General features: G+C 42.2%; 2 protein-coding genes across 8 annotated transcripts in view; both read left to right on the top strand.

Annotated features, from left to right (window-relative positions):
• The window catches only part of LOC131046840 (CBL-interacting protein kinase 23), a 166,695-nt gene that overhangs the window by 68,445 nt on the left and 71,457 nt on the right, over window positions 1–26,793 (top strand). The gene's annotated exons all lie outside the window — the stretch shown is intronic.
• LOC131046842 (uncharacterized) lies at window positions 19,582–21,166 on the top strand. Its single transcript, XM_057980630.2, has 4 exons — window positions 19,582–19,912; window positions 20,012–20,164; window positions 20,257–20,656; window positions 20,766–21,166. Exons 1-3 carry the CDS (start codon window positions 19,678–19,680, stop codon window positions 20,445–20,447), a joined length of 579 nt encoding a protein of 192 aa, XP_057836613.2. The 5' UTR covers window positions 19,582–19,677; the 3' UTR covers window positions 20,448–20,656; window positions 20,766–21,166.

The following is a 26,793-nucleotide window of genomic DNA, read 5'->3' as shown; positions in this document are numbered from 1 at the left end:
AGGAGAATCAAGGAAATGATGAAATTCCAAGACATAGGGAATTCCATGCCTAAGGTGGAAAATTGAAAATTTGTCTAAGGCATGAAAATCCAAGGGTCAAAGAGGAATGAAAGGTAGAAATCCCCTCGGGAAATTCATTTTTAGACACCGAATCTTATCAGAATCTGGAAATTTTTATAGATTCAAAATCGTGAGAGATTTCTCTCTCTAATGGACCTGACTCCTAAATTTTAGGAGGATCCCTAAAAAATAGGGGATGTTGAAGAAGCATGGAAAATTCCCTTCGAAGCAAGAAAAGTCAAGCTAAGATGGAGAATTAAGCGAATCTTGAAGAATCTTCCAATTTCCCTCTGAAATTTGAAAGAATGGAAAGTTAATGAGTTGGCAAAGGGAATATTCTAAGTATGACGCATGACTTAGTGCATTAAGTGAAACTTCCAAATTCGAACTCAACTACAAGGAAAGTTTCATTTGCATGGCGCAATGATTGGGAAAGTATGACGCATAATAAATTCAGTTGCCAAATTAATGCCTCCTAACTTAGCAGTACGATTTGAAGAATTCTATATAAGCATGGAGAAGCATTTCATTTCTTATGTGCAGGATTTAAGAAAGAAGAATTGGAGAAGTGAAGAAAGGTCATACTTAGTCGATTTTTCATCATTTTCAAGGTGCTTTTCAGGATGGTAGAATCAAGCAAGACAACAACCATCACTAGGCAAACATTGATCAAGGCAGAGATGAAAGACTTCCTTCCTAGTTTCCAGATGGAAGGAAATCAGCGATACAAATTTGGCCACATTCAACCTGGCTGCCTTCAAAATCAGAATGTTTGGGACAGCAGGACATAATCCATCACCAATGGCTATTAAGTTTGTCAAGAGCGGAATTGTTGCGGCAGCCGGTTTTCCTCCTGCTATTCAGTGTCCAAATTTGATTCTAGAATGTGCAAAGCATTATAATCCAGAGCGGAAGACAATTTCAACGTCAGATGACAGGCTGCTAGCAACATTGACTCCGGAATCAATTGGTGAAGCTTTCATAACTCCTTCACACCATTCCATGACGTACAGGACTATCAATGGAGCTCAAGTAGTGTATGACGCAGGTCCTGCCAGGTGTGCTGACATGATCAACAAACAGTGGTTGCTGAAGCCTAGGCCACATGTCTCCAAAATGCCAAAGACTCACTATCTTTGATTTCAAACAGGAATAAGTGGACTTGATAAAGATGCTGAGCAGGGTAATGGGATGTTCACATACTGTGAATTTTGAAACATGGATGTTCTTCTACATTGGCGAGATCATGAATGCAAATGGGCTAGTTGATTGGGTCAAATTGATTAGTCATTACTTGCACGAACAACTGAAGAACTTGAAAGAAAGAAAGTCTCAATCCTTCTTCATGAGCTCCTATGTAATTTATATGCTTGCACGAAGGGGAGGATTTGATTGTCTGCCAGCAAGTGGAATCATGGGTTGTGGACCAGCACAGTTGAAAGTGCATGAATGTTATCCCCAACTGCATCTTCACAATGTTAGTTCTTGCAAGCTAGCGAACGACACCTTCACTTTGTACTTGACGTGGCTTACGCAGAAACAGTTGCACGTAAGGGTGTCCCCACAAGCAAGGGCCCTAATTTAGAAATATGGAGCCACGTTCTTACAGTTTCCAAAATTCACCTACATTAGGATGCAGGGATTCTCATTCCAATCATACAAGTTGCCAAGGTATCCATCAGACAAATGCATATTGTTGGAACTCATGAGGTAGTTAACAGTCTATGATCAATTACAGAAGAAGAAGAAGAAGAAGAAGAAGAAGCAATCTATTGAATTCCCAGTTGTCCTAGGTGATTTCATGGAAATGTGCCCAGGTTTGGAAGCGGCTGAGAGTGCAATGGAGGAGTTAGCATTCTATCGCCTGCCATTTTATACATCCAGAGCTCAGTATGAACCTTACTGCCAAATCACGAAGGTTGCTGATGTGAAATTCATACACAAATTTCACCTAGAAGATTATTGGGCAAGTGTTGAGGATGACCTTGAAGTCCGGAGGAAAATGCATTCTAGACTGCCCCTTGACACTATCAGGATAAGTGAAGTTTACCAATTGCCGGATCAGGTGAAAGAGGATTCAGATTTAACGCAACTTGAATTGAGAAAGTGAAAGATCAGCCCATTCAGTTGCCAGACTGGTCGGAGCCCAAAATTGATGATTTGAATGTCTTGGCTAGACCCGTGTTGAAAATTACCAGACACTGGGTTGATCGGGAGATAAGGAAGTTGATGGAAGGAAATGTTCATTTGACATATCAACTGAGGGTTCTTCACAGGCCCAGGCGAAAGGAGAAGTCTGGATTGATAAAGGGAAAAATGCTCCGAAGAGGCCAAGGACAACAAGGAAGAAAGATATCCAGCAGGAAGTTCATCATGAGGCCCAGCATGAAATTCAACAAGAAGTGCAACAGGATGAACCTCTGCAAAAGAGAGCAAGGATAGAAAGGGTGCAATCACCAGTGTTTACCTTACTGGGTAAACAGGAAGAATACAGAAATCGAACAGCAATGTACAATGCAATTATAAAAGAAGTACCAGAATAAGCTTTCCATTAATGTCAAAGGATGTTCATATTATATCCGTAGTCACAATACATGTCCTCCAACACCCGGAGGTGGTACAATATATGACAGCCGAAGGGGTGCGACACAACCGTCGCGACTCCAACTACCTACCCGTCGGCTAACTAACTGACCGCCGTAACTCATTATTACCGACGACAACATAAACATAATATACCAACATAACATAATGATTATTCCCGTCAACATCATCCCCCCCAAGAAAAGAAGTCGACTCCGACGACTTAATACAAAATAGAGATGAACGGCAGGAACTACTAACGCTAGTCGGGCCCGGATCTTATACACTTGCTGCGTCTTCGCCTGAAAACCCTTTTCTGCTACCATCTGATGCTCAAGTGCAGATTTCACCAATATTGCTTCCTTTGCCATCACAGTTCTCCTGGGCCTAACCCAAACTTGTCTGCAAAACACGTTTTTCAGTCTCAGCTTCCACCAACTGCTACTCAATTGATATTGTCTCCCTAGCCAATTTGTCCTCGATAGCCACCCGTGCTGCTCTCTCGGCATCCAACTCCTGGGTACGCTGAACTAAGTCTCACGCGACTATTGCCTCCAACCTGGTGGTCAGCTGCGCATCCACCAAGGCAACCTCACGTCCAGCCAAGACATACTCCGAGTTCCTCAAAGCGTACCAGTCATGCCTGGAGGTGGCCACAATCCGTTGGCACAAATGCTAGGAGCCAACTCAAATCCTCCATCACACTCCCCAAAGGCTAAAAACTGAACTGAATAACTCCCTTGTGTCATACAACTGCACAGACTTGCAATGCCTTCCATCAAACTCTGTTTGTTCCCAACCTCCAAATCCGTCTCCCTCTACGGCTTATGGCTTCCCTGCCAATGCTTAGCTGTAGGCACAACACTTCCCGTGGTCTTCTGTAGCTCAAAATAAACTGGGGGTCTGGGGGCAACGCCCCCAGCGGGGTCGAGGGGTAGCACCCCTCGCGGGGTCTGGGGCAGCGCCCCCGCGGGGTCGAGGGGCAGCGCCCCTCGCAGGGTCCTGGGGCAGCGCCAATTTACAACCTTCAGAACCCCACGAAAGTCCATGGCGCACTGCATTTCTGTGATATTTCAAGATGCCAAAAACCTTTCTTTTCTACTCTGAATTTCCAGTGTCCTGGCTTCAAACTCCAGCAAATCATTTGAAATCTGGCCGTCGTCGTTTTTTTTTTTTTTTTAAGGCTGCTGCGCGTTGGTGTGCATAACCCTTGCTGTGCATGTTGATCAGGCCGTGCGGTGCGTGGTCGGTGTGCGGTGTCTTCTTTCTATCCTCCGTGTGCGGCGTGTTGTTCCTTTTTTTCCTTTGCTCGACGTGGCGGCTTCTCCTCTCCTCGGCGTTCGTTTTTTTTCTTCCTTTGCGCGGCGTGGCGTGGTGTTTTGTTCATCGGCTGCTCCCTTGACGCTCGGCGCTTGTGGCGTGTGCTGCAACTGCCCTCGAAACCTTGCAAGGATATAAGTTTGATCAATATTTACAGAAGAGAGCAAAAAGCTACCGTGCGGTGTTCACAAGCACAGGCGGAGAGATATAGTGCGGGAGGTGGACAAGAGGATTTTTTCTTTGAGCTTTTTACTAGCTGGAGGTAGTTGGGGATTACAGCCGTACGACCTACCTCCCAGGAGGTAGTTAGGGAAAATCAAGAAGTGGTTAGCAGGTCAATGGAGTCTGCGGGAAAAAGAAATTGGAAAAAACAATTGCAGGATAGCAGCCATAGGAAGCCGGATGCCCGTATTCTTCCTTCAGGTGTTCGAATAGCAGGTGGCACAATGGAAGCCAGGCAGAAGAAAAAGACACCACAGCAACCCACGGCACAAGGGAAGAACACCTCCACTTCACAGAATATCACCTTTGAGGGATTGAATGGGGTGGAATGTCGGAAATGGTGGCAAAACACGCCGGATGATAATTTGGTGAAGACAAGTCTTCACAAAGCAGGGGTAGAATGGGCTATCCAGATGCCTGTGTTCGCCATTCGTGAGTACGAGGGAGCATTGCGATATATGGTTGATACCTTTGATAGCCACTCACGGACGAGCACATTTGAGTATCTCGGGAAGGATATCACCATATCCTTCAAACCTGCAGATTTCACCAGAGTATTTGGCATCCTAGGCATACATGGCAAGAAAGTGGACTTGAAGCCGAAGAAGATGACACGGGAAGAAAAGGAACATTGGATTAGGCGAGTGTCCCGAGACTTGACCCCAGCAGAGTTGGCGAGCATCGTAGACGCCACGAAGGGTCGTGGGATGCGTAGGTCCTTTGTCGCAGAGGGTCATTGGCGATGCATTATGGACGTCATCAAAAGCAGGTTGACAGGGTCGGGAAGGGCATCAGACATCGCTCTACCACAGATAGTGTTGATGAACGGGTTGATGAACGGAGTCGTGTATGATTGGGCTACCTTGTTATCAGAGCAGATGTGTGCATTCTTGATGATGGAGCAGCGCACCTTTTACATGCCCCACTATGCCATTGGACTATTCTTGGAGGCTACGCGGGAAGCAGTGCCAGAGGTTGAGTTGGAGGTACGGCCACAAGGACCTTTGGCGGAGGGTGAGCCTCCTATCATGCATTGGCGACACCTGGATATTGGACACTCTTCCGCGAAGCGGAAACGAGTATTAGAGACCACTGCAGCAGAACCGGATAGTGGGCGAGAAACTTCCAGCAGTGCAGAGGATTCCGAGGATTCGGAGGATGAGGATGACAGTAGCAGTTGGGCCACAGACGAGGGGAGGATGGAGCCCGCCGGAGAGCGAGTGTTGTTTGCACCACCCACACTCCCACTTGGCACACTTGTGGGGTCGTCGGCGGGCAGTACTTCGATTTCGGCATTTGGGCAGAGCCGCACGCCCGTTACACTCGGGCCCATGCAGCCGGCCGCTGCACCTTCCGCCATACCAGCCACAGGACCGACTCCCGCGGAGGCATGTACTGACAGCACAGCAGAGTTGTGTGGTCCACCGCAGGGAGGCGTGGCAGAGGAGATGGTTGAGACGGAGCCTCAGGTGCGACTAGACGTCGTGGGATCCGACGCAGTGGTGACGGTTGCTGCCTCCTTGTTGGAGGAGCCCATCGCAGGACATGTTTCCGAAGGGGAGAGAGGGTCGGAGGTGTTGAGTGCAGCTCCATCGGTGGCGGCTATGGGGAGTTGGCTGACCCGGAGATTCCAAATGACAGTGATGCCACCCGTAGGAGCAGCTGTACTCTCACCTGGGCGAGAGCCTACCACTGAGGTGGTGGATCTGGAGGATTCCTCGGCGGAGACGCAGGCACCAGCAGAGGGACAGATCACTGGAGAGGGTGTTCCTACCGGCCTAGAGCAGGCGATTGCTACACTTGAGGGGGCGGGGGAGACACCATTGTGCCAGCAGGATGGAGCAGGTGTGGTTGAGGCGACTTTTGAGTTACCACGGGGGCTTCCTGTACCTACATCGGGGCTAGAGGGAGAGGATATTGAGGTTTATCTGGCAGATATGGTGACGAGGGGTCGGCGAGTGGTGGCCGCGGCTCAGACACGAGCTCTACAGCAGGTTGTGGAGGAATTAGAGCAGGTCCTCCAGTTTATGCGAGACGGCTGTCCTGCAGTTTTCGCTTCATGTTTTGAGGCACGAGGGTGGCCAGTTACCCAGACGGATGCGATGTTGGAGGCTTGGCGTGTGCCTCAGCCCGTCGTGGAGAGTAGGGTGACGACTCTCGTCCGGGAGATTGAGCAGGTTTACAGGGAGGCCTACTATGCCCTACGCCAGACACAGCATGAGTCTGCGGTTCGCGAGGCTGCTCGAGTTGAGTTAGAGCAGGACATGGCCAGACAACAAGCCTCGTGGGCAGCCGAGAGATCAGAGTTGGTCGCACAGCTTGAGACAGCCCACGCAGAGAAGGTTGCAGTGGACACCCGTCTTTCGGAGGAGCAGAGTGCGCGGAGTCTCGTCCAGCAGGAGTTAGATGTTGTTCAGGCCCAGTTGGTTCCCATGATAGAGTCAGCCGATACCAAGGAGAAGGAGCTACTGGAGGCTGCGCTTATGGTGAAGACTGCCTTAGAGAAGGTGTTGGTAGCAGAGCGGGATGTGGCAGCACGCACCCAGCAGGTCTATGAGCTCCGCGCCCGCCTGGCGGCCCACACACCCGCATCTCACCCTTCCACTTCAGGGACGCTTCCTCAGCCCCCTCCTTGACTTTATCTTGGTTGTATATTTATATTACATTGTCTCCATTTTGTTGTTAGTCGTCGGAGACGACTTCTTTTCTTGGGGGGGATGATGTTGACGGGAATAATCATTATGTTATGTTGGTATATTATGTTTATTTCTCCTTCAGAGCGAGAAGTACCCGCAAGCCCCTGTGCATCCTTGCTCATTGACATCTCCTTCTCCAGTTCCGCTCGTGCCTCCAGTGCGTTTCGTTTTTCCGTACGGGGGTCTGGATAAGTGGCTGCTTTCGTCTTGGACCTTGTTATGGCGAGTGCATCCTCCGTTTCTACGTTCAATAGGTTCACGCCAGATTTGGGACAATTGCCATCATCATGGTCCCCCGGCCCACACCACTTGCACAGTTTTTGTGGTGCTTCCTCCACTGTACAGTCTCTGGCGAAATGCCCCCAGTGATTGCAAGCTCGGCATTGTATCATCGGCCGTCCTTTAGCGTCGTATTGGATTTGGCTTCTATTATTCGTATTGTTATTATTGCCTCTTTCTCGCCTGTTGTTTCGGTAGCCGCCAGACGAGGCGTTGTTGCTCGCAGGCTGGGACGTGCCGGCTGATGCAGATGGTTCTGTAAAGAGAACCTGTTGGCTACGGGTCCTCATATTGTACGGACACTCCTTGGTAAGGTGTCCAGCAATCTGGCAAATATCACAAAATGCTTTTTTCGGACAAGACCCCTTGGTGTGTTCGTCGGTACGGCAGTCCGTGCACCATAACTCCCCTTCGTCGCCCTTGCTTGTGCTTCCTTTGGTTGCCTTTATCTCTCTCATAATTCGTTCCATATCCTTCTGGAGAGCCCGTACCTTCCGATTAGAGTTGTCATCACTGCTATCACTTTTGTCAGAAGAAGAATCATCCTCCGACGAGGATTTATTTTTCTTCTTTTTGGATGTCTTCTGTTCACTTTCTAAATCCATTGCCCTGTTATAGGCGTCGGAATATGAAGGAGGAGGTACTATCTTCATTTTTCGTCTGAGGGATTTCTTTAGACCTTCCACGAACCACCGTTTTTTCAGTCCGTTTGCCGGCTGGTTCTCCATCTTTCCTAGCAGCTCTTTGAGCCGCCGGCTGTAGGTTCAGACAGTCTCGTCCTTCCTCTGTTTCATGCCGTAGATTTCGGCTACGATCTCATTATCGTCTCTTAGGAGACGAAACTCTGCTTGAAATTCCTTCTTCAAGTCTGCCCATGTGCTAATCTTAGCCTTATCCGTATCCGAAAACCAGTCGATGGCTACGCCCCTCAGGGTTGTGGGAAACTGTGTTACCCACTCGTCCTCATCGGTAACACCATTCGCTCCCCAAATTGTTTCACAAGTGCGACAGTGGCGGACAGGGTCTTCTTTCCCATCCCCATGGAACTTTGGAAGTTTTTGTTTTTGTGCCATACCTTGCCTTTTTACTACTGGTGGCTGTTGCCCTACTCCGGATGGGTCAGATCCTATAAGGGGTGCTTGACCGCCGTGCCCCGGTGTCCCTCCGACACTCCTGGCAGCCCCGATGTCTTCTCCCTCTTCTGCCTCCTCCCCACTCCTTGGAGTTTTCCTAGCCTCTGGTGTGTGTGGCAAGTCCCTCAAATCCTTCAACTGAGTTTTGGTACACTCTATCCTACGGCGAGTTTTCGCAAGTAACTCCTCCCGACTCCGTGGGTGGCCGCTGGCCTCACCGTCCCCTTCGGAGCGTTCCTCCTCTCTTCGCTTATACCTCTGTCACCTTTCCGCTTGCTGTTCAAGGATCAAGGCACGTTGGGCTACTGCACGTTCATCTATATATTGTTGCTTATTTTTGTCTTTATTCAGTGTATTGGGCATTAATTCCCAGACCGCTTTCTATATACTTAATGACATAAAAAGTAGAACACTTTTATTCATTCATAATGTGGAAGACAAGTTTATGCCAACAATATGACATAATTATTACAATAAGTGTTCTTTTATTCCGTCTCGTATGGCTCACGGTTCAAATGCCCCTGACCTGGCGCCATCTCGTTCTGCTTCCCGTTCCTCGTACTGTTGCAAAATTTCTTGGCGTCGCTCCTCCCGGGCAATCTCCTCCAGGCGATCTTGTTGTGCCAACGATGCTTGTGCTAGCAGTCGGGGGAGATGGTTCATCAACCGATTTACCTCCGGACTCACTTCCAACGCTGTCCACACGGCACTTGGTGGGACTTCCGCCTCCGCCGCCTCTCGTCGCACGTAGGTCTGAATGGCTACTTGGAGTAGAATCGAAAATTCTCTTGTCGCAGTGTCTTCTCCTATGTAGAGTTCTGTTTGGGCATCGTCGACCTCCGGGTTCACCTCACCAACGGGTAGGCCCATTGTGTCTGTGCGCCATCCGTGTCTCCGTGTCTCCTGTTCCGAGTTCGTGTCGGCAACGGCGCCAAATGTTTACCTTACTGGGTAAACAGGAAGAATACAGAAATCGAACAGCAATGTACAATGCAATTATAAAAGAAGTACCAGAATAAGCTTTCCATTAATGTCAAAGGATGTTCATATTATATCCGTAGTCACAATACATGTCCTCCAACACCTGGAGGTGGTACAATATATGACAGCCGAAGGGGTGCGACACAACCATCGCGACTCCAACTACCTACCCGTCGGCTAACTAACTGACCGCCGTAACTCATTATTACCGACGACAACATAAACATAATATACCAACATAACATAATGATTATTCCCGTCAACAACCAGCAAGTTCTTCCAGTGTACGTGAGGTAGAGATGTTTGCACATCCAACAGGTCCACCTCCAGGTAATACTCCAACACCAGATATTAGTGCTTCACACAGACCCCATCAGCCAAGAGGTCAAAGACAAGAAAGTCCTCCACACCATGAAGAGACTCGTCAGGATAGTTTCGTAGAGGCCATCCTTGGCAAAATGGAGGAAGAATCACAGGGCAAGAGCACATGGAAATCCATAGTCACTCCATTCCTGCTCTTGGTTGGCTAATAGAGAGGCTGAGGAAGGAACTAGAAAAGGAAATTGATCCAACTCGGGAATTAGAAGAGTTGTTGAAGAGGATGGATCGGCTAGCAGAAAAGAAGGCTCCCCAAAAATTTTCTAAGGTCGTGAGGGATGAATCTAGATCTTGGACCTTGGACATTGCTGAGCCTGCAGTGGATAAGGACGGGAGGGAAATCAGGCAGGAAGATTATGTTATCAGACAGGTTGATCTTGATCTTGCTTCCACGGGACAAGTAATTGGAGACTTTGAAGGATCTTCCTTAGCCAAAGGCAAAATGTAAGAGGTTGAGGGAAGAAAATAGAGCTTTATGCGATTACATCAAAAGTTTTAAACGGACACTCAAGGAAGCAAGTCCTTCATTCATTCCTCCTTCCCTTCCTAAGGAAGTTGTTGATGATGCAGAAGTAATTAGAGCAATGGCACAAAATTCCAAGGAGTGGATAGAGGATGTTTACACTTAAGCAGGAAAATTTATCAAGGACTTGGCTCAGCTTCATTCAAAGTTCATGGCCCTTCTGAACAGATTGGAGGTAGCGGAAGGATCATGGGAAGATGTTCACATATATCAAGACTTAACCATTCTGCGGCTCAGGACTCTAACAAAGATTCTGATGCGAACATTAATTGATGGGAAAGTAATTCAGGAGAACGAGGCTTATGACTTTCCCCAGTGGTTCTACGCTGTTTGCTCAGGAAAGAACAAATTTGACAAATTTAGTGTGGAGTCTTTAACCTTGAAAGACTCAATCAGAAGGGTGCAGGAAGAAGTCATCAATGCAATTGAAGCATTGTTCGCAAAGAAGCTCAATGAGGATGGAGTAACAGTGAACTCCTTGAAGTCTCAGTTGCACGAGTTCTTCGTAGGTTCATTTCCAAGGAACATTTTGCAAATGTTTCTTCATTTTCCAGTACAATGAAGAGGACACTGGAAATCAGGATGGAATGGGAAAGCTTCTTTTCCAAGAGCGAGGAAGAAATTACCTTGATGGAATTTCATATTAAAAATGTACCAAGTATCTCCATCGGAGAGATGGAAGCTGTCATTAGTAAATTCATTACATATGCAATAAATGAATGGGATAATGGTCGTCCATTCTTGGACGAGAATCTTTTGGCTGAATAGTGGTGACACATTTACTGCTGGAATATTTTTGACTTAGTGGTGGCCCGGTCAATGCATGTTGAATGCATGAGGAATCTTCTTTCGTGCAGCCGTCTTATTAATGATTTTATGGCAGATTCTCTATGCATGTAGCCATTGCATGGGGAATGATGGGCATTTATTTCTTGCATAGGAATGTTTGTTGTATTTTGGGCATGTTTTATGTAATGGGGTGCCTTTAATGCACTAATGGACGCCATTTTTGGGCTTTTGAAATAATTGTATATGGGCATGATGGGTATTAATTGCTGATTCCCACCTTGTTGCATCTTGAGTGGAGAATCTTTTAGGGATAAACCCTAATTAGGGTTTGCATGAGCTCAAGGCCAGAAGCCTATATAAAGGGGTGACCCCCCCTCATTTGAAGAGGAGGAGAGATTATTGTCTGAGATTGTTGCTAAGAGTTTTTTGAAGCAAACACTTAATACATTGTTCTATTGTTGGTGTGTTCTTGTGTTGTTTTGGAGTCGCATGGTCTCACTCTCTTCATAGATTAGATTTGCTTTCATGTTATTAGATGGACTAGATTTGGTAGGATGCTTGTTGCAAGATTCGTGCTCATACTTTTGGTGTGCAGCTGATTGTTGCATAGTGTGCAAAGTTAGCCTAAGCCTCCGTTATTTGTGTATGTTTAAGTTTGATTATCAGTAGAGATTGTTTGATTTGATGGTTTCTATTGATGATTTGAAAATCTTTAACATACCCTTTGAAGATTGCATCGCCTTCGTGTAGTTGTGCATTGTTGGTGAAGAGAAGCGTGGTTGGATTTTGCATAAGCCCGTCTCCGTGTTCATAGGATTAGATTAGCCTTAGTCTAGTTCTCTAAACCTCTCCTCATTTACTTTTCCGCATATCTTAAATCCAAAAATCCAAAAAATAGAGCTTTCATTGCAAATCATTCGTATAGAAATCCTTGAACTTACCATCCTCTTCAAGCGAATGCGTAAGGCCCCTTGGGTTAACAACAAACCCATCAATTGACTAAGTCACGTCCATGCATTGAAGGAACCTTGGAGTTAGCCATTTGAACTTTTCGTGCAATCTTAGCATACAGACTGATTTTGATCAAGAGAGAGTAAGGTGACCGTTGGTTTTTTATTCTATGTTTGGCATAGTCCTAAAAAACGCGTCAACAGGCCTCAAATTTTCTTCAAAATTTTTTGTTTCCAACCATGGGTTGGACTGGCAAATGGAATGGCCATGCAAGATAATTTGCAGGATTGAACGTCGTTTGAACAAAGGCCCTAAGAGCAATTATTCTATCTTAGGCCTCATTTTCTTCATATTTTTTTGTTTCCAACCTTGCGTAGGACCAGCAAATGGAATGGAAATGACAAGATAATTTGTAGGATTGTAGCACTCAAAATAAGCTTTCCAACAAGTATAATTTTGAAAATATTTAGTTAGTTTATATTTTTTAGTGAAAATAGGTTTTCCAGCAATTGTCAAGGTCTCTATTTCACACACAGGGGAAAACAATTAAAGAGATTAATTTTTTTTTGAAAAATATCTATACACTATGTACTGTACTAGCCAATTTTCTAAACCAAGTTTTTTGTAATTTCACAAAAGGATGCTACATAGACATTTTATCAAACTGTTTGCATGAAGTGGTTTGAGGGTTTTCTGATTTGTAATCACTAGAGATCACTTTAATGTGTATTTGGAAACATGTCTCACTATGGTATTTCACATTGCTACATATATTGAAAATCATAGCAAACAAGATTCTCATTCATTTCATAACTGTAATTGAAAGAAACAAATGATATCAATTGCTGCAGATTGTTTGTTACAGAAGTATGGAGTCTACAAAGATATATCTAACCTCAATTAGCAGCAAATATAATGCTTATGTAAACAGAAACTACAGGTCACATAAGACATGCAAGTGCTGGAGCTTCAGTCAACCCCCACATCCCATCAATTTTTTTCCTGAGTTCCTCTGAGGTCTACGTCAACTCCTAAGTGCCCAGTTGGTCCTCACCCCTCCTCATAACTTGTCACCGATACTCCAAATTTCTCACGCCACCACAAGGGAGAGTTTTGGGCCTTCCAAATCTCCACACAATCTTCAACAAGGTTGCGCCTAGCTGCTAAAAAGGGCTGCAACCAGTCACGAATTCCCACGACCCCTCTAAGATTGTGTTCTTGTGCCTATCTCATACAACCAACAATATTCATTCAAATGTGGCATCTATATTCAGATTCTTGGGTTTTCCAATGGAAGGAGCTGAGAAATAAAATCCCTCAACTCTTTAATATGTCAATTAGAGAAATAATAATAATTTATCATTGCTTGCAAACCTTCGATAAATTATTTTATCTTCAATCTTTCAGCACCTGCATGAAACCTGTGTTATTCCAACAGCAAATTGTCTAGGGTAGATGTCTCACCACTGAAACCAATTACCTTAGGGTTTTTATCTCATTGAAAACTTTAAGTATCCACAAGAAAATGGAATCAAGCATGTGCAAATAAGCTTCCATGTAATGCCCCCTTTTCCGCTCTAGTTTGTTTTGGGGACTTGTTGATGTGTTTTTATGCACATGCGAACACAGAATAAAATACCAAGGTATCTTATCCTCTCTTAAACAAAGTCACTCAAATGCTGAAGATTCGCCTAAGGATCAATTGAGACAACTCCAAGGTTCTCAATGTCGGGTCACGACGTGTGGATAAGCTCAATGATTTGATGTGTTTATGCTGGAATCACAAAAGGACTTACATTGAATTGTTGAATGCTTGAATCGATGGAACGTAGATCCTAACTACTTGCCTAGCGAATAAAGAAAGAGCAAAAGGCATAGGGTTTAGGAAGACTAAGATACTCCTAAGAATGCAAGAGAAGAGTGAATGATTCAATGGAATCCTGCTGGGCAAGGTCTCACCATCAAACTGAACAATTTGACACAAGCTCAGTGCAATCTTCTAAGGTGCAATTCAAAGATGTTCAAATCATTATCATCAAACATTGATTACCATTCAAGTTAATGCATAAACAATGGATATATAACAATTTGAAGTTAAGCTCATATCATTCTAGTTGACCACGCAAGGCACACTTACAATCAGCATGAGGCTAGTGATATGGACACAAATGCATTCAACAAATTCCTCCATTCAATCTAATCAACATGAAAGCAAATGAATTGAGAAGTAGAGACCATGCAACTTGTTGAAATGACACATTAATTCACCATAGCTTCAATGAAATCAAATGCTCTTTACAACAAGATTTTGGCAACAATCTTTGCCTTCTAATCTAACTTCTATTTTAATTGCTAACTAGCTATTATCTATTGATCAATTACTAACTATTCTATTATTAACCTTCTTATTATTAACCCTTTCAAATGAGAGACTTGAGCCTTTTATAATACTCTCAATACAATTCAATGGCTTAGATCAATTTGGGATCAATGGCCGAGATTTTACAATAAAACCCTAACTTGGGTTTGTTACAACAAACTTCCTTTCGGCCAATAGGATCATTACAATGAATTGGACACATGTCCATCTTGATTTCTAACCAATGAGAGAATAGGTTAGGTACACAAAATAGTATTTGATGAGGCGCCATGTGTCACTTGCTCCACCATGAGATGAATAAGGTTCATTGAACTTGGACTTGCTGATGTGGAAATAACTTGATTGGCTTGAATGCGAATAGGATGCCACCTCAGCTTCTTCTGAAACTATCTTCATTCCTTGATCATGTTCACTCTAATTTACTCTAACTTGGAAATTTTCCTCCTTGTGATGCATTGCCAACTTCAACCTTTGAATCTTGAAGTACTTCCTTCCTTAACCTTCTTTGATCTTGAACTTCTTTTCCTTGGACTTGGAAATTGAACTCCTTGATCCTGAAATGTATAGCTTGATGTAGTTCTTGATTTTGTTATCATCCTCATGTCACAAATTTACCTTATCCTTGATGTACTTGAATAGTGGAACAAGTTGCAAAGGTGTAACTTGATATCTCTTTCATTGATTTCTTTGATCTTCTTTATTGCGATTGACTCCTCATGTTCTTGATAGATTTCATCTTGAAGTACTTAGACTTGTCAATTCTTTGTATTGCAATGTTAAAAATGTGGGGTGTAGGTGTCGCTTTCCTCCTAGTCTTGAAGTCTTGATGTTGCCTTGGAATGAACCCTTGATGTCACAACTGCTTCTCTCCTTTGGAATTCCTTCTTTGTGACTCACTTCATGTTGTAGTTTCTTTCAATGCATTAAACCTGAAAGACAAATGATTTGCATCAAAATGTTAGACAATTAATGAGAATGATACTAATACTTCAGCAAATTACTCTTCCTCAGAGATTAGAGAATCGCCCGAAACTCGCCAAACTCGGCGAGTCCGAGCCCGAGACATGCTCGCCGAGTCTCTGGAGCTCGGACTTGGGCTCGGCCGAGTTTGGTGAGCAAACTCTCTAGACTCGCCGAGCTGGTGAGTTTGGCAAAAGCTCGCCAAACTCAGCGAGTCTCGTGCCTGGGACTTGTTGATGTGTCTGAAATCGTATTGCTATGATTCCATCCAACCAATGCAAAATAGAATGTACTTGCTGAGTATCCTATCCTCTCTTGAGATAAGGAAATCCCTAGTGCTATTTTTTGTTTGATCAAAGGGGATGACCTCAAGGTTTTGATTGTCAGGTCTTGACTACGGGATTACTCAGTGATTGATGTGATTTGCTGGGAGCACAAGGCCGAGTCTCTGGAGCTCGGACTAGGGTCGGCCGAGTTTGGTGAGCAAACTCTCTAGACTCGCCGAGCTAGTGAGTTTGGCAAAAGCTCACCAAACTCAGCGAGTCTCGTGCCTGGGACTTGTTGATGTGTCTGAAATCGTATTGCTATGATTCCATCCAACCAACGCAGAATAGAATGTACTCGCTGAGTATCCTATCCTCTCTTGAGATAAGGAAATCCCTAGTGCTATTTTTTGTTTGATCAAAGGGGATGACCTCAAGGTTTTGATTGTCAGGTCTTGACTACGGGATTACTCAGTGATTGATGTGATTTGCTGGGAGCACAAGGGGTCTTACGTTTTGCAACAAGGTGGTCTGTTGTGATTCTCAAACTACGAAATAAAATCAAAAAGGGAAGGGTTCAAGAAGCCTAAGGACAAGGATGATAGTAGCTGATGCAGCGAGTAGACAAATTTCGATAAACCAATTCTTGTTTCGCTAGAGATACCCTCACAACTAGACAAAAACGGTGCAAGCTCCAAGGGATGAAGGATTTTCAGACCGAAGACACTCGTTTTAGGCACCCAATTCTGGCGTAGCCTAAGACGAACACCTGCAGTTGAACTAAGCACAGTTTGGGTTCAGACTAACCATGCACGGTGACCTACAATCAGCAGACCCCGAATGGTATGAACCAGAAATGCATCAAATACCCCTCCACACTTCACCATTAAAATCCTTGCATTCTAAAATTAACCAGCTGAAAGAAACCATGCAAACAGACTAAAACAAAGATAACAAACACCATATTTCAATGTTCAAATATTTGCTTCAGCTGCCATTACAACAATTTCTGCAGCATCTCTATGCTATGCCTAAAATCTAACCTATTCTAACTCTAAAATCCAATGACAAAATTCTAACTACAAAATTCTCTAATTGTCTAACTATCTAACCCTTTACAAAAGAAAGGCCTCTGCCTTTTATAGTTTTTACAATATTGAATTAGAGGCTAGGATTGACTGCATCCAAGGGTTGCAACCTGCCATCCAAAAGCTGGCAGCCTTAACCCATGCCCATTAAACTCTTAGTCATCTATCCAACTACTATCCCAACTACCTGCCACTATTTGGATTCAATTTGAGTCTATCCGGTAGTTGGACATAACTGTCCACAAAAATATCTTGTGCGGGACCCACGAGCAGTTTTGCAATAGAACAGTTTCAGTTTACAGAAACTGAACTTCTGGAGTTAAATCCAGCTGTGTACTTTTCTTGAGAATGCATAATTGTTGCATTCAGAGTGTTCTTCGGTCTTTGGTGGTGAACTTTAACTTGTTGCCTGGGTGGCACACTTCCCAATGCTTCATCGCTTTGATCCTGCACTGTATCTTTTCTCCTGCAGCTTCCAGTGCTTGGCCTTGGTTGCGATCCTTCTTCGATTTGCATTTTCAGGCCTTCGCTTGGTTCTTTGTGATGGCGTCCTGTGACTTGCAAACCATTAATCCCATTTTAATAAATTAATTTGAAAAATTATAATTAATTTAACAAACATTAAATTTAACGCTTGGAGGGTGATTTGAAAATTTCCCAAGTTTAACGCCTTTACTCCTTCCTCGAATTTAGTTGTTCCTGGCAATTTCGGGCAAGAGAGGCATTTGGAAAGTTTTAAAAAAGTTCATACTTAGAAGTTTTTGAAATTCGGCCTAAATGGCACTTCTGCAAACTTTAACTTAACGCCTTATTATTTTATTTTCACATTTTCGGGGGGGTTTGAGAGCAATTGCAAGGTTTTAAAACTTTAACATCGCGACTTCCACGCTATACGTGAACTTCGGCGAAATAGGATAGTTTGCAAACTTTAAACTTCAAAACTTTACGCCTTAATGGCGAATTTTGGGACTTTGGGCACTTTTGAAAGGTTTAAAAACTTTGACATTTTCGCCCCTTTATGGCGAATTTCGGGATTTTGGGCACTTTTGAAAGGTTTAAAAACTTTGACATTTTCACCCCTTTATGGCGAATTTCGGGATTTTGGGCACTTTTGAAAGGTTTAAAAACTTTGACATTTTCACCCCTTTATGGCGAATTTCGGGATTTTGGGCACTTTTGCAAGGTTTAAAAACTTTGACATTTTCACCCCTTTATGGCGAATTTCGGGATTTTGGGCACTTTTGCAAACTTTGGGGATTTTCGCCACTTTGCAAACTTCGGGGATTTTCGCCACTTTGCAAACTTTTTTTTTATAACTCTTGTAATTTTCCCCCTTAGTGCGAATTTCAGGATTTTGGGAGATTTTGTCAACTTTTGACACTTTAACAATTTTTTCTCCCTTCTATATCCTTTTGGCGAAAATCGACATTTTGGGTCCTTTTGCGACCTTTAGACGCTTCATCATATTTGAGGGATTTTGCAAGCTTTTGTCATTTCTTACCTAACTTAGGCGATTTTTTGAAATTTTAACGCTCGAACGTTAAACTCACCCTGCGGATTCCTAGGCTTACGCTCAAAGAAGACGTGAGACACCCCGTGCAGAAATCAATAGGGCGAAGGCGAAAAGACCAAAAAGAGGGGGACCTTGTCGGCGATAGGGAGCATGTGCAACGCACAACAGGACTCGGCCGACGTTTAGCTTAAAAAAATACCAAAAAAAAAACATTTTTAATAGATTTTCAAGCTTTTTTTTTGTTTAATTATCTCCTACCCCTAAAAGTAAACTTCATTTCATTCACTTGCAAAAATAGGAGTAAAGTGAGTTGGAAAGAAAAACAAGGGTGCATAGAAGAAAAACCAGCAAGGAGGAAGCTCAAGTTTTCTTCAATTTATCACATTGGGGCTGCATTGTGTTTGGATTTGGTGCATCAAGAGTTGGATAGGAAGAGTTTGCAACTCATTTCAAGCTTGTTGTAAGAGGTAAGATTGTTTTTTGAAGATTTTTTTGTTTCTTGTATGCAAAAATTCCATTTTTTATTCATTTATTTTGGAAGTTTTACATTTTCTTCCAAAATCTTTTGTATGTTTGTATGTAGTATGTAGTTGTACTATGTAGGGTTTGTAAATTTTTTTCTTTTAAAAGTAGGGTTTGACAAACCCTACAATTTTTAAAAAAAAATTAAATTTTTTTTTTACAAACCCTACCTTAGTTTTTTTGAATGTATGTATTAATTTCATTTTGTATTTGTAATATTTTATTGCAGCAAACTTCACTTTCTTATTTGCCTCAACATCAAGTTTCATAAAACTATCCTACAATGTCTACTTCGGCTTCTAGCTCCCCCATTAGAAAGGACCTTGCTTGGAAATATCATGAGGATTTTCCAGGGCAAGGAAAGGGGCAAACAAAATGTACATTTTGCAAAACAATATTCCATGGAGGTATATATAGACTGAAATACCATTTTTCTGGTGTGCGTGGACATGATGCACAACCATGCCTAAAAGCACTCTCTAAGGCCGTACGTGATTGTTATGTAATGGTCGAGGAAATTGAAAGGAAAAAGAAGCAAAAGGAGGATCGAGCGGCCATTGGGAGAGAGGCAACTTTAGGAAGAGGGACACAATTAGGTTGTGTTGGAAACCCTTCTTCCTTACCTCCATATCATCCCACTCAGTTTGTTACTGCTGGTGTTGGTGCTTCCGCTTCTACTTATGTAAGTGGCAGTGCCACTGCCACTTCTCATGTTCCTAGCACTAGTAGTTGTAGTGGGAGTGTTAGCATTGGACCTAGGATTCGTATATCTAGGTTGGATACCTTCTTTGTGCCTCACACTACTCCTAGGTCCCAATAGTCGCTTGAGAGCATGGGTTAGAACAAGGAGGTCCATGATGCCGCTAAAATGGCAGTTGGCAGGTTTTGGGTCTACGACAGTGTTCCATTCTTTACAGCCTGGTGAATGTTTTATGTTTGATTGTTTTAATTTTTATACTTTGATTCTTCGTTTTATTTTTTCTCGTACATACTACATAGTACATACTTAACTTATCTCATTTAATTTATTTGTGACATGTCTCCTTATTGGCAAGAAATGGTTGATGCCCTTACCATATGCGGGGCGGGGTTCAAAGCCCCTTCTAAGTCTGATTTGAGGGGACCCATTTTGACTCAATTGGTGAATGATGTGAAGAAGGAATTAGGTGAACGATACCAGATATGGAGCACTAAAGGTTGCACCATCATGACTGATGGTTGGACGGATAGGAGAAATAGAACTCTCCTTAATTTTCTTGTTTCTTCCGCAGGTGATTGATTAAATTTAGTTTCATTTAGTCACTAATTTTTATTTTTTATTTAATGATTTATTGAATGATCATTGATCTTGCTTTATTTTTTTATTTCAGGGGGCACCGTTTTCATCAAGTCCATTGATGCCTCCGCCCATTGCAAGAATGCCACCTACCTATGTGAGCAGATAGAGGAGGTAATTGATGAGGTGGGTGAGGAGAACGTGGTACAGGTGGTGACCGACAATGCAACAAATTATGTTGTTGCAGGTAAACTTTTGATTACAAACTAATTTTGTTTGCAAATTAATCACTATTTTGTAACTTCATTAATTACAATGCAACAAATTATGTTGCTGTAGGTAGACTATTGATGGAGAGGCACCCATCTATATTTTGGACTCCCTGTGCTGCCCATTGCATTGACCTCATGTTGGAGGATATTGGAAAACTCCCATGGGTCAAGAGATGTGTAGAAAGGGCAAGAAATGTGTGCAAATTTGTACATAATCATTCATGGGTCTTGGCTCTCATGAGACAATACACAAAGTAGAAGGAGTTAGCTCGTCCAGGAATCACAAGATTTGCCACAAACTTCATCACATTGCAGTCCATGCTTCGCTGTAAGTCGGCCTTGAGACGTATGATTGTGGTGAGGAGTGATCTTCCTCATCCTATGCTGCCACCCCTGCAAGGAAAGATATGGCAAACTACATTTTTGATGAGCAAGACTTTTGGATCCCTTGTGATGAGATAGTGAAGGTAATTTTTTAATAAATTCTACTATTTAACTTTTTTGTTTTATTACTTATTCATCATATTCTCTTATTTGCTCATTTTTCTAAATTACACAATATTTTCAATTCTGTAGTTTGTTAAGCCTTTGGTGGTTCTGTTGCGAGTTGCGGATGGACAAAAGCCTGCAATGGGTTACATATATGAGGGCATGGATAGGGCGAAGGAGGGCATCAAATCCGTCTATGAAGGAGATGAGAGCAAGTATTGCCCCATTTGGGAGATCGTTGATAGGAGATGGCATCACCAGCTTCATAGGCCCATCCATGCAGCAGCCTATTATCTGAATCCGGCATTCCATTTTATCCCTACTTTCAAGGCTGATGTGGAGATCCTTAATGGGCTATTCTTGATCATGGAGAAGATGACACCTGCTGGTACTACTCAGACAGAGCTTATTCGAGAGCTACAGTTGTTCTCAAATGCACAAGGGGAGACCTCTTGTCCTATCGCCAAAGAAAGTAGGACAACTATGATGCCAGGTAAAAATAAATTGTAAGGCTTGATTTTAGTTTTATTGTATATTGTTAAATGAGTTTATGAGTGAGACTGATTTTATTTATTTATCTCATTTCAAACTTAGATAATTGGTGGAGCTTTTTTGGCCCAATGACACCAAATATTCAGAAGTTGGCCATTCGCATCTTGAGCCAACCATGCAACACATCTAGTTGTGAGCGCAATTGGAGTATGTTTGAGCACATACACTCCAAGAGGCGCAATAGATTATCTATGGAGAAGATGAATGATCTCGTCTTTGTTCACTACAACCTCCGCCTAAGAATGAGAAAGAATGCATTAGCTGACATCTCTCCTATCATTCTAGATGAGGTTGATCCTGATGCTGAGTGGGCCACCAAGACAGATCCTGCGGCTGTCTTTAGTGATGATGACACTGATTGGATCGACCAGGTAGATATAGAGGCTGAGGCTATAGCCATGGCAGAGGAGGAGCGGAGAGCACGAGCAGAGACAGGAGATTCAGAGGCTAATACTGATAGTGACACAGATGTTCCTGATGTTGGTGAGCATGGAATGGTGTCACGAGGAGTGGCTATGGCTGCCGAATCATCCAGGACCTACCTTAGACACCTTCGCAGGGGGTCGAGGCCAGAGGGTGCACGCTCCTCTGAGCCATAGGCTTGTAGTTGTATTTACCTTTGGTATTTGTGTGGAACATTTGATGATGATCATATGATGACATGGATTTTTTATTCCATGAGTTTTGTAATATTGTATACATTTGACAATATTTATATATCTATGTTTGTTATTTCCTTCAGCTACAATTTGTGTTTATGCTTATGTGATTGATGTATACTTGTGTATGTAATCAAATGAGCCGAGTTTGATGATGTTATTGTGTCTTTAAGGTGTATTCAATAAAGGGTGCACGAAACAAGTTTTAAACCTTTAAAAATCTCTAAATTTCTTGAGTTTTTCACTTTCCCAAGTCCAACTGAGTCTGACACCGAGTCCTGAGTCCAAGTCCGAGTCTGCCTTGCCGAGTCCGAGTCCCGTTTCTTTGCGAGTCTTCCTAAAACCCTTCTCAATCTGGAAATCACATAGAAAATGCAAATCTGGAAATACTCCTTGATGTGTCATCTCGAAATCCGATTGAACTTTTGATAATATTCGCTGGAAATTTGACTGAATTCCAATTTCTACCCCCTGCCGGCTGCGAATTTGCAATCTGCACTTGCATATATGTCATTGAAGGGTATTCTTTTTTTTACTTATACAACTTGGGGTTAAAAGTCACACCCTTTCAAGTTCCATGCCAGCCGACTTGAGATTTTAAGGGGTTTAATTAATAAAATTGTTTCTTTTTATTCTCCATGTTGGCTGACTCAGCAAATAAGAGAATGAGCGTTGTCTCTTTTGTTTGAAATTTAAATCGCCTTTCTTTATGTGATTTTGTTCAACCTCTATCCGGCCAAGTTGAAATTCATTTGTCATTTGCTTTAACCTTCTTGCTTAGAGGTTCTTAATGACTTCTAACCCTCATCCTTGGAGGTTCGAACTTCCATCCTTAGAGGTTCGATTTTTATCTTAGTGATTTTCAACTCCTATCCTTAGAGGTTCGAACTCCCATCCTTAGAGGTTCGATTTAACACTTAATGGTTTTAACTTCCATTGCTCTAGGTTGAATTTTATCCTTTGTTTTAATCCTCATGTCTAGAGGTTCGAGTTTTGATTAAGTCTTAGATTTTAACCTGCATCTTTATGACTTGAAAGTCTCATCCTTTTCACCAATTTTAAATTGATAAGCAAGTTTATAATTTCACCATCTCGCATCTCTAGAGGTTCGTTTTTTATCTTAATTATTTCCAACCTCTATCTTTGTGACTTAGAAGAGCAAAGTTCATTTCCTTACGCTTTTCAACCTCTAGCTGTGTAACTTGAATTTGCCTTGTTATTTTCTTTAACTCCCATGTCTAGAAGTTCGAATTTTGATTGAGCAACTTCAAACTTTGAGATTTAGAAGTATCATGTGTGTGAGGTGTTGATTTTATCTTCTCCTTTATTCATCGAATTCATCCTTCATCTTCGTCAAGCAACCTTCATCTTTCTCCATTCACATTTCACCAACCTCTATCCACCCAAGTTGGAATTCATCTCATTTAACCTTCAAGTATGTGCGTCCTCCTTTAATCTCACTAGCTTAGTAATTCGATATCCTTCATCTTTGGGAATTTGACCTTGATGCTTGAGCATTTTAACTTACATCTTTTGGAGGTTCGATTTTGATCTGACTTTTTTAACCTTCAGTTGTGCGAGTTGGAAGTCTCACCTTTCATCTTTTCAATCCTTATCCATGTGACTCAAGATTTTAACCTCAAGTTAGTTTGCTCTGTCATCTCTTGGAAAATTTGCCTTACTTGTTTAGGAGGTTCAAATGTTGCAATGAATGATTTCAACCTCCAGCCGTATAAGTTGGAATTTGGCTTCAACTCTCATGCTTGGGAGTTCGAATTTTGATTAATTTCAAAATTTCATCATTGGGACTTAGAAGTCTCATGTTTACATCTTCCTTCTAGCGAACTTAAGTTCATTTTTCATGATTTTTAGGAAGATTAACTCCCATCGATAGAGGTTGAACTGCATCTCCTACTTAATAATTCACCAACCCTCAGCTTTAGAAGTTCGACTTTGATACTCAATGATTTCCAACCTCCATCCTCGCGACTTAAAACTCTCGCCCTTCTTACCAACTTAAGTAGATCCGCGGGTAGCATTGTGGTACTTGTTTACTTCTCTTCAACTTAAGTCGGTGCGTTGGAGGTTAAAATGTTCTTCATCAATCTTCCTTACCAACCTGGATCAATTCGCAACTCCTTTCCTATCATTGAAGGTTGACATTTTGAACTTAAGCATTTTTAGCTTCCTATTAACCTAAGTTGATCCGCAGAGTTTATACTTAGACAATTTTGACTTCCTATCAACCTAAGTTGATCCTTGCAACATATCGACATCAGTGACAACCTCTAACCTCAAACAATTTTGCAACATGGCCTCAACTTGACTCCCCTTACTCATTAGCTAAGGTTAACGACTAAAGAAACTAAGACAACCAACACACCTAATCTTAGCAAAAAGTGGGGGTCCCCATTTGCAATGGGGCGATGTGTGAAAACGTCACAATAGGACTGTTGGCCAATTCCGAGACCCGTTGGTCAGTCAGAGGCAGAATTAGGGTTTCCTATTTTCTAGGAGGATGTTTTGACATTTTTTGGTGGCTTGCATGTTGGAGTTTTATAGTTTTGATTATGCATTCCTTCTAGGTTTTCAGATTGCTTTGCAATGATGGTACATGCATAGCAATCAGTGGAGTTTGGTAAACTTACTATTTTTAGTAAGTGGGGGCGAGGACAACTCATTTTTCTTGGTTTTTTTTGGGTTTTTAGAGAGCTTCGCGATTGTGTGACATGCAAATGAATCTGAAGACTTTTTTGGACTTACTATTTTTAGTAAGTTGCGACGGCTGCTCAAAATGTGGTTAAAGTGCATTTGGACACTTACCATTTTTAGCAGTATGCTATTTTTAGTAAGTGCTATTTTTAGCAATGCTATTTTTAGCAGGGTTTCAGAAGGTCTATTCAGATGGCTATTTCTGGCAGGTCAGTTTGAACAGTGGTCTTCTAGCATTTTTGGATCTATTTTGGCAAGCCTGAGCTTATGTTGGGCGAATTCATGGTTTAGGAAAAATATTTTATAAGTGAATTATTAATAAGGCAAGATGGACACCTTAAGAAGAAGAAAGTTAATTTTATGAAAATTTGAAATAATTCACTTTATTGAAATAATTTGGACGCCATAATGCACTTTATTGATATTTTTTTTAAAGTATCATTTTCAGGACTTAAGGTGGGCATCCATTCTGGAGATATTTCATTTAAAGATTATAACCTTTAAAGTGTCCAAGCAATAGTTGATTTTGGCATCCCTTTTGGAGGAATATATGATTTAAAATAAAGACAAATATTATATTGCTTTGGGCATCTTAGTTGGCATTTGACTTCATTTCATTTCATGTCAATTTGGAGGGAGTTGAATTTGAATTTGAATTTGAATTTGGAGCTTCAAAGGCTATAAATAAGAGTGTTGGGCTCTTGTTTTTGGTATCCATTGTTATTATAACGAAGTGTTGTCGAAATAATTCCAGACTCTTGCTTCGAGGGATGCATACCTCCTAGTACCTTCAATTTCGAGCTTGAAAGATAGCCCCTAGCTGAATATTGTGATTGTTTCTCATTCAGAGGAGCAGATTGAGCTCAACAAAGATGAAGATATTTGTTGTTTTTTGATTTTTGAGTGTTGTTTTCAGTTTTGGAGTTGTTGGTTTGTATGGTGTTGAACGTGAAATTCATTCACAAGTCTCCAAGAGTTCAGTCGCTGTTTCTGGGTATTCTTCCTTTGTTTTCCTCTTGGTTAGGCGATCCATTTTGCTAAATTCCGTGGATTTTGGTGTTGATTCAGATTTTCTAGACAAAATCGCCCTTCTTGCCTGGCCATACCATGCTGGAGGTTGCCTTGGGAAGTGTGCATTGGTTTTTGTTCAGATTTGCAGCGAGTTGTTGGCTTTGGCTTGAGCGCCTTCTCTTCAGGGATCATTTGCACTTGATTTCAAGTCATTCGGATCTGTGTGGGCAAAGTTATGCACATTTAGGTGATTTCTTTCCTTGCTGGTCTGTTATTTCAGTTAGCTGTTCTTCATATGAGACCTGAATTATTCACCTGTTTGGTTACTTTCCATATGCTGGATAGCTCATATTTGTTGAAGGATCTATTCCTTACATTTTGTTGTGATTAGATATCAGTTTTCTATTATATTCTGCAAGCTAATGCTCTCATTGTAACGCTGAAATCAGTAGTACTGATCAGCCTTTGCTTATGGCATTTTACATTTTGTATTTCCCACTGTAGAAGTGGAAGAGGATGGCTTAGCCGCCTATTTATTACTTCAATTGGTTTTCAAAGTCCTCCCGTTGAATAAGTGGTTGAGTGATTTTACTTTCAGTATTGTAATATTGTCCTCTTGCTCTCAATAATACATGCTTTGACTAAGTTTAGACAATATTTGGTTTGTAACAAGTTTTTGGTTAAGATTGATCTTAATAGTTTGAAGTAGTTTCTTAACCAAAGGGATTTAAATGATAGGCAGCAAAAATGGGGCAGCAAAATTCAGGCCTATGACTTTGATATTGAGTATGTAAAAGGAATAACAATGTAGTGGTTGATGCATTGTCTTGGAAACCTCATTTGCATTCCATTTCTGATTGGAGATCATTAATCACAGTTGAGTATGCCAAAAATTCATTTGCTAATGATATTTTGGAGGGCAAGGTGCAAGATGACAAGTTTAAAACAGTAAATTAGCTGATTCTTTAAAAGGGACGGGCTTACATCACACCTAAATCGAAAATGAAAGGGAAGATTTTAAAAGCTTGTCATGACACCCCGCTTGCCAGACGTCTAGGTTTCTATAAAACATATAAACAAGTGAGGGAATGTCAACAAAATAAGGCATCTAGCATGTATTACCAGCAGGTTATTACAGCCTTTGCCCATTCCAAATTAGAAATGCGAGAGTATATCTATGG

This window comes from Cryptomeria japonica, chromosome 4 (assembly GCF_030272615.1).
Source record: "Cryptomeria japonica chromosome 4, Sugi_1.0, whole genome shotgun sequence".
Classification (NCBI taxonomy): Eukaryota; Viridiplantae; Streptophyta; class Pinopsida; order Cupressales; family Cupressaceae; genus Cryptomeria; species Cryptomeria japonica.
The sequence above is the reverse complement of the archived record's forward strand: the minus strand, read 5'-3'. Positions and strand labels throughout refer to the sequence as shown.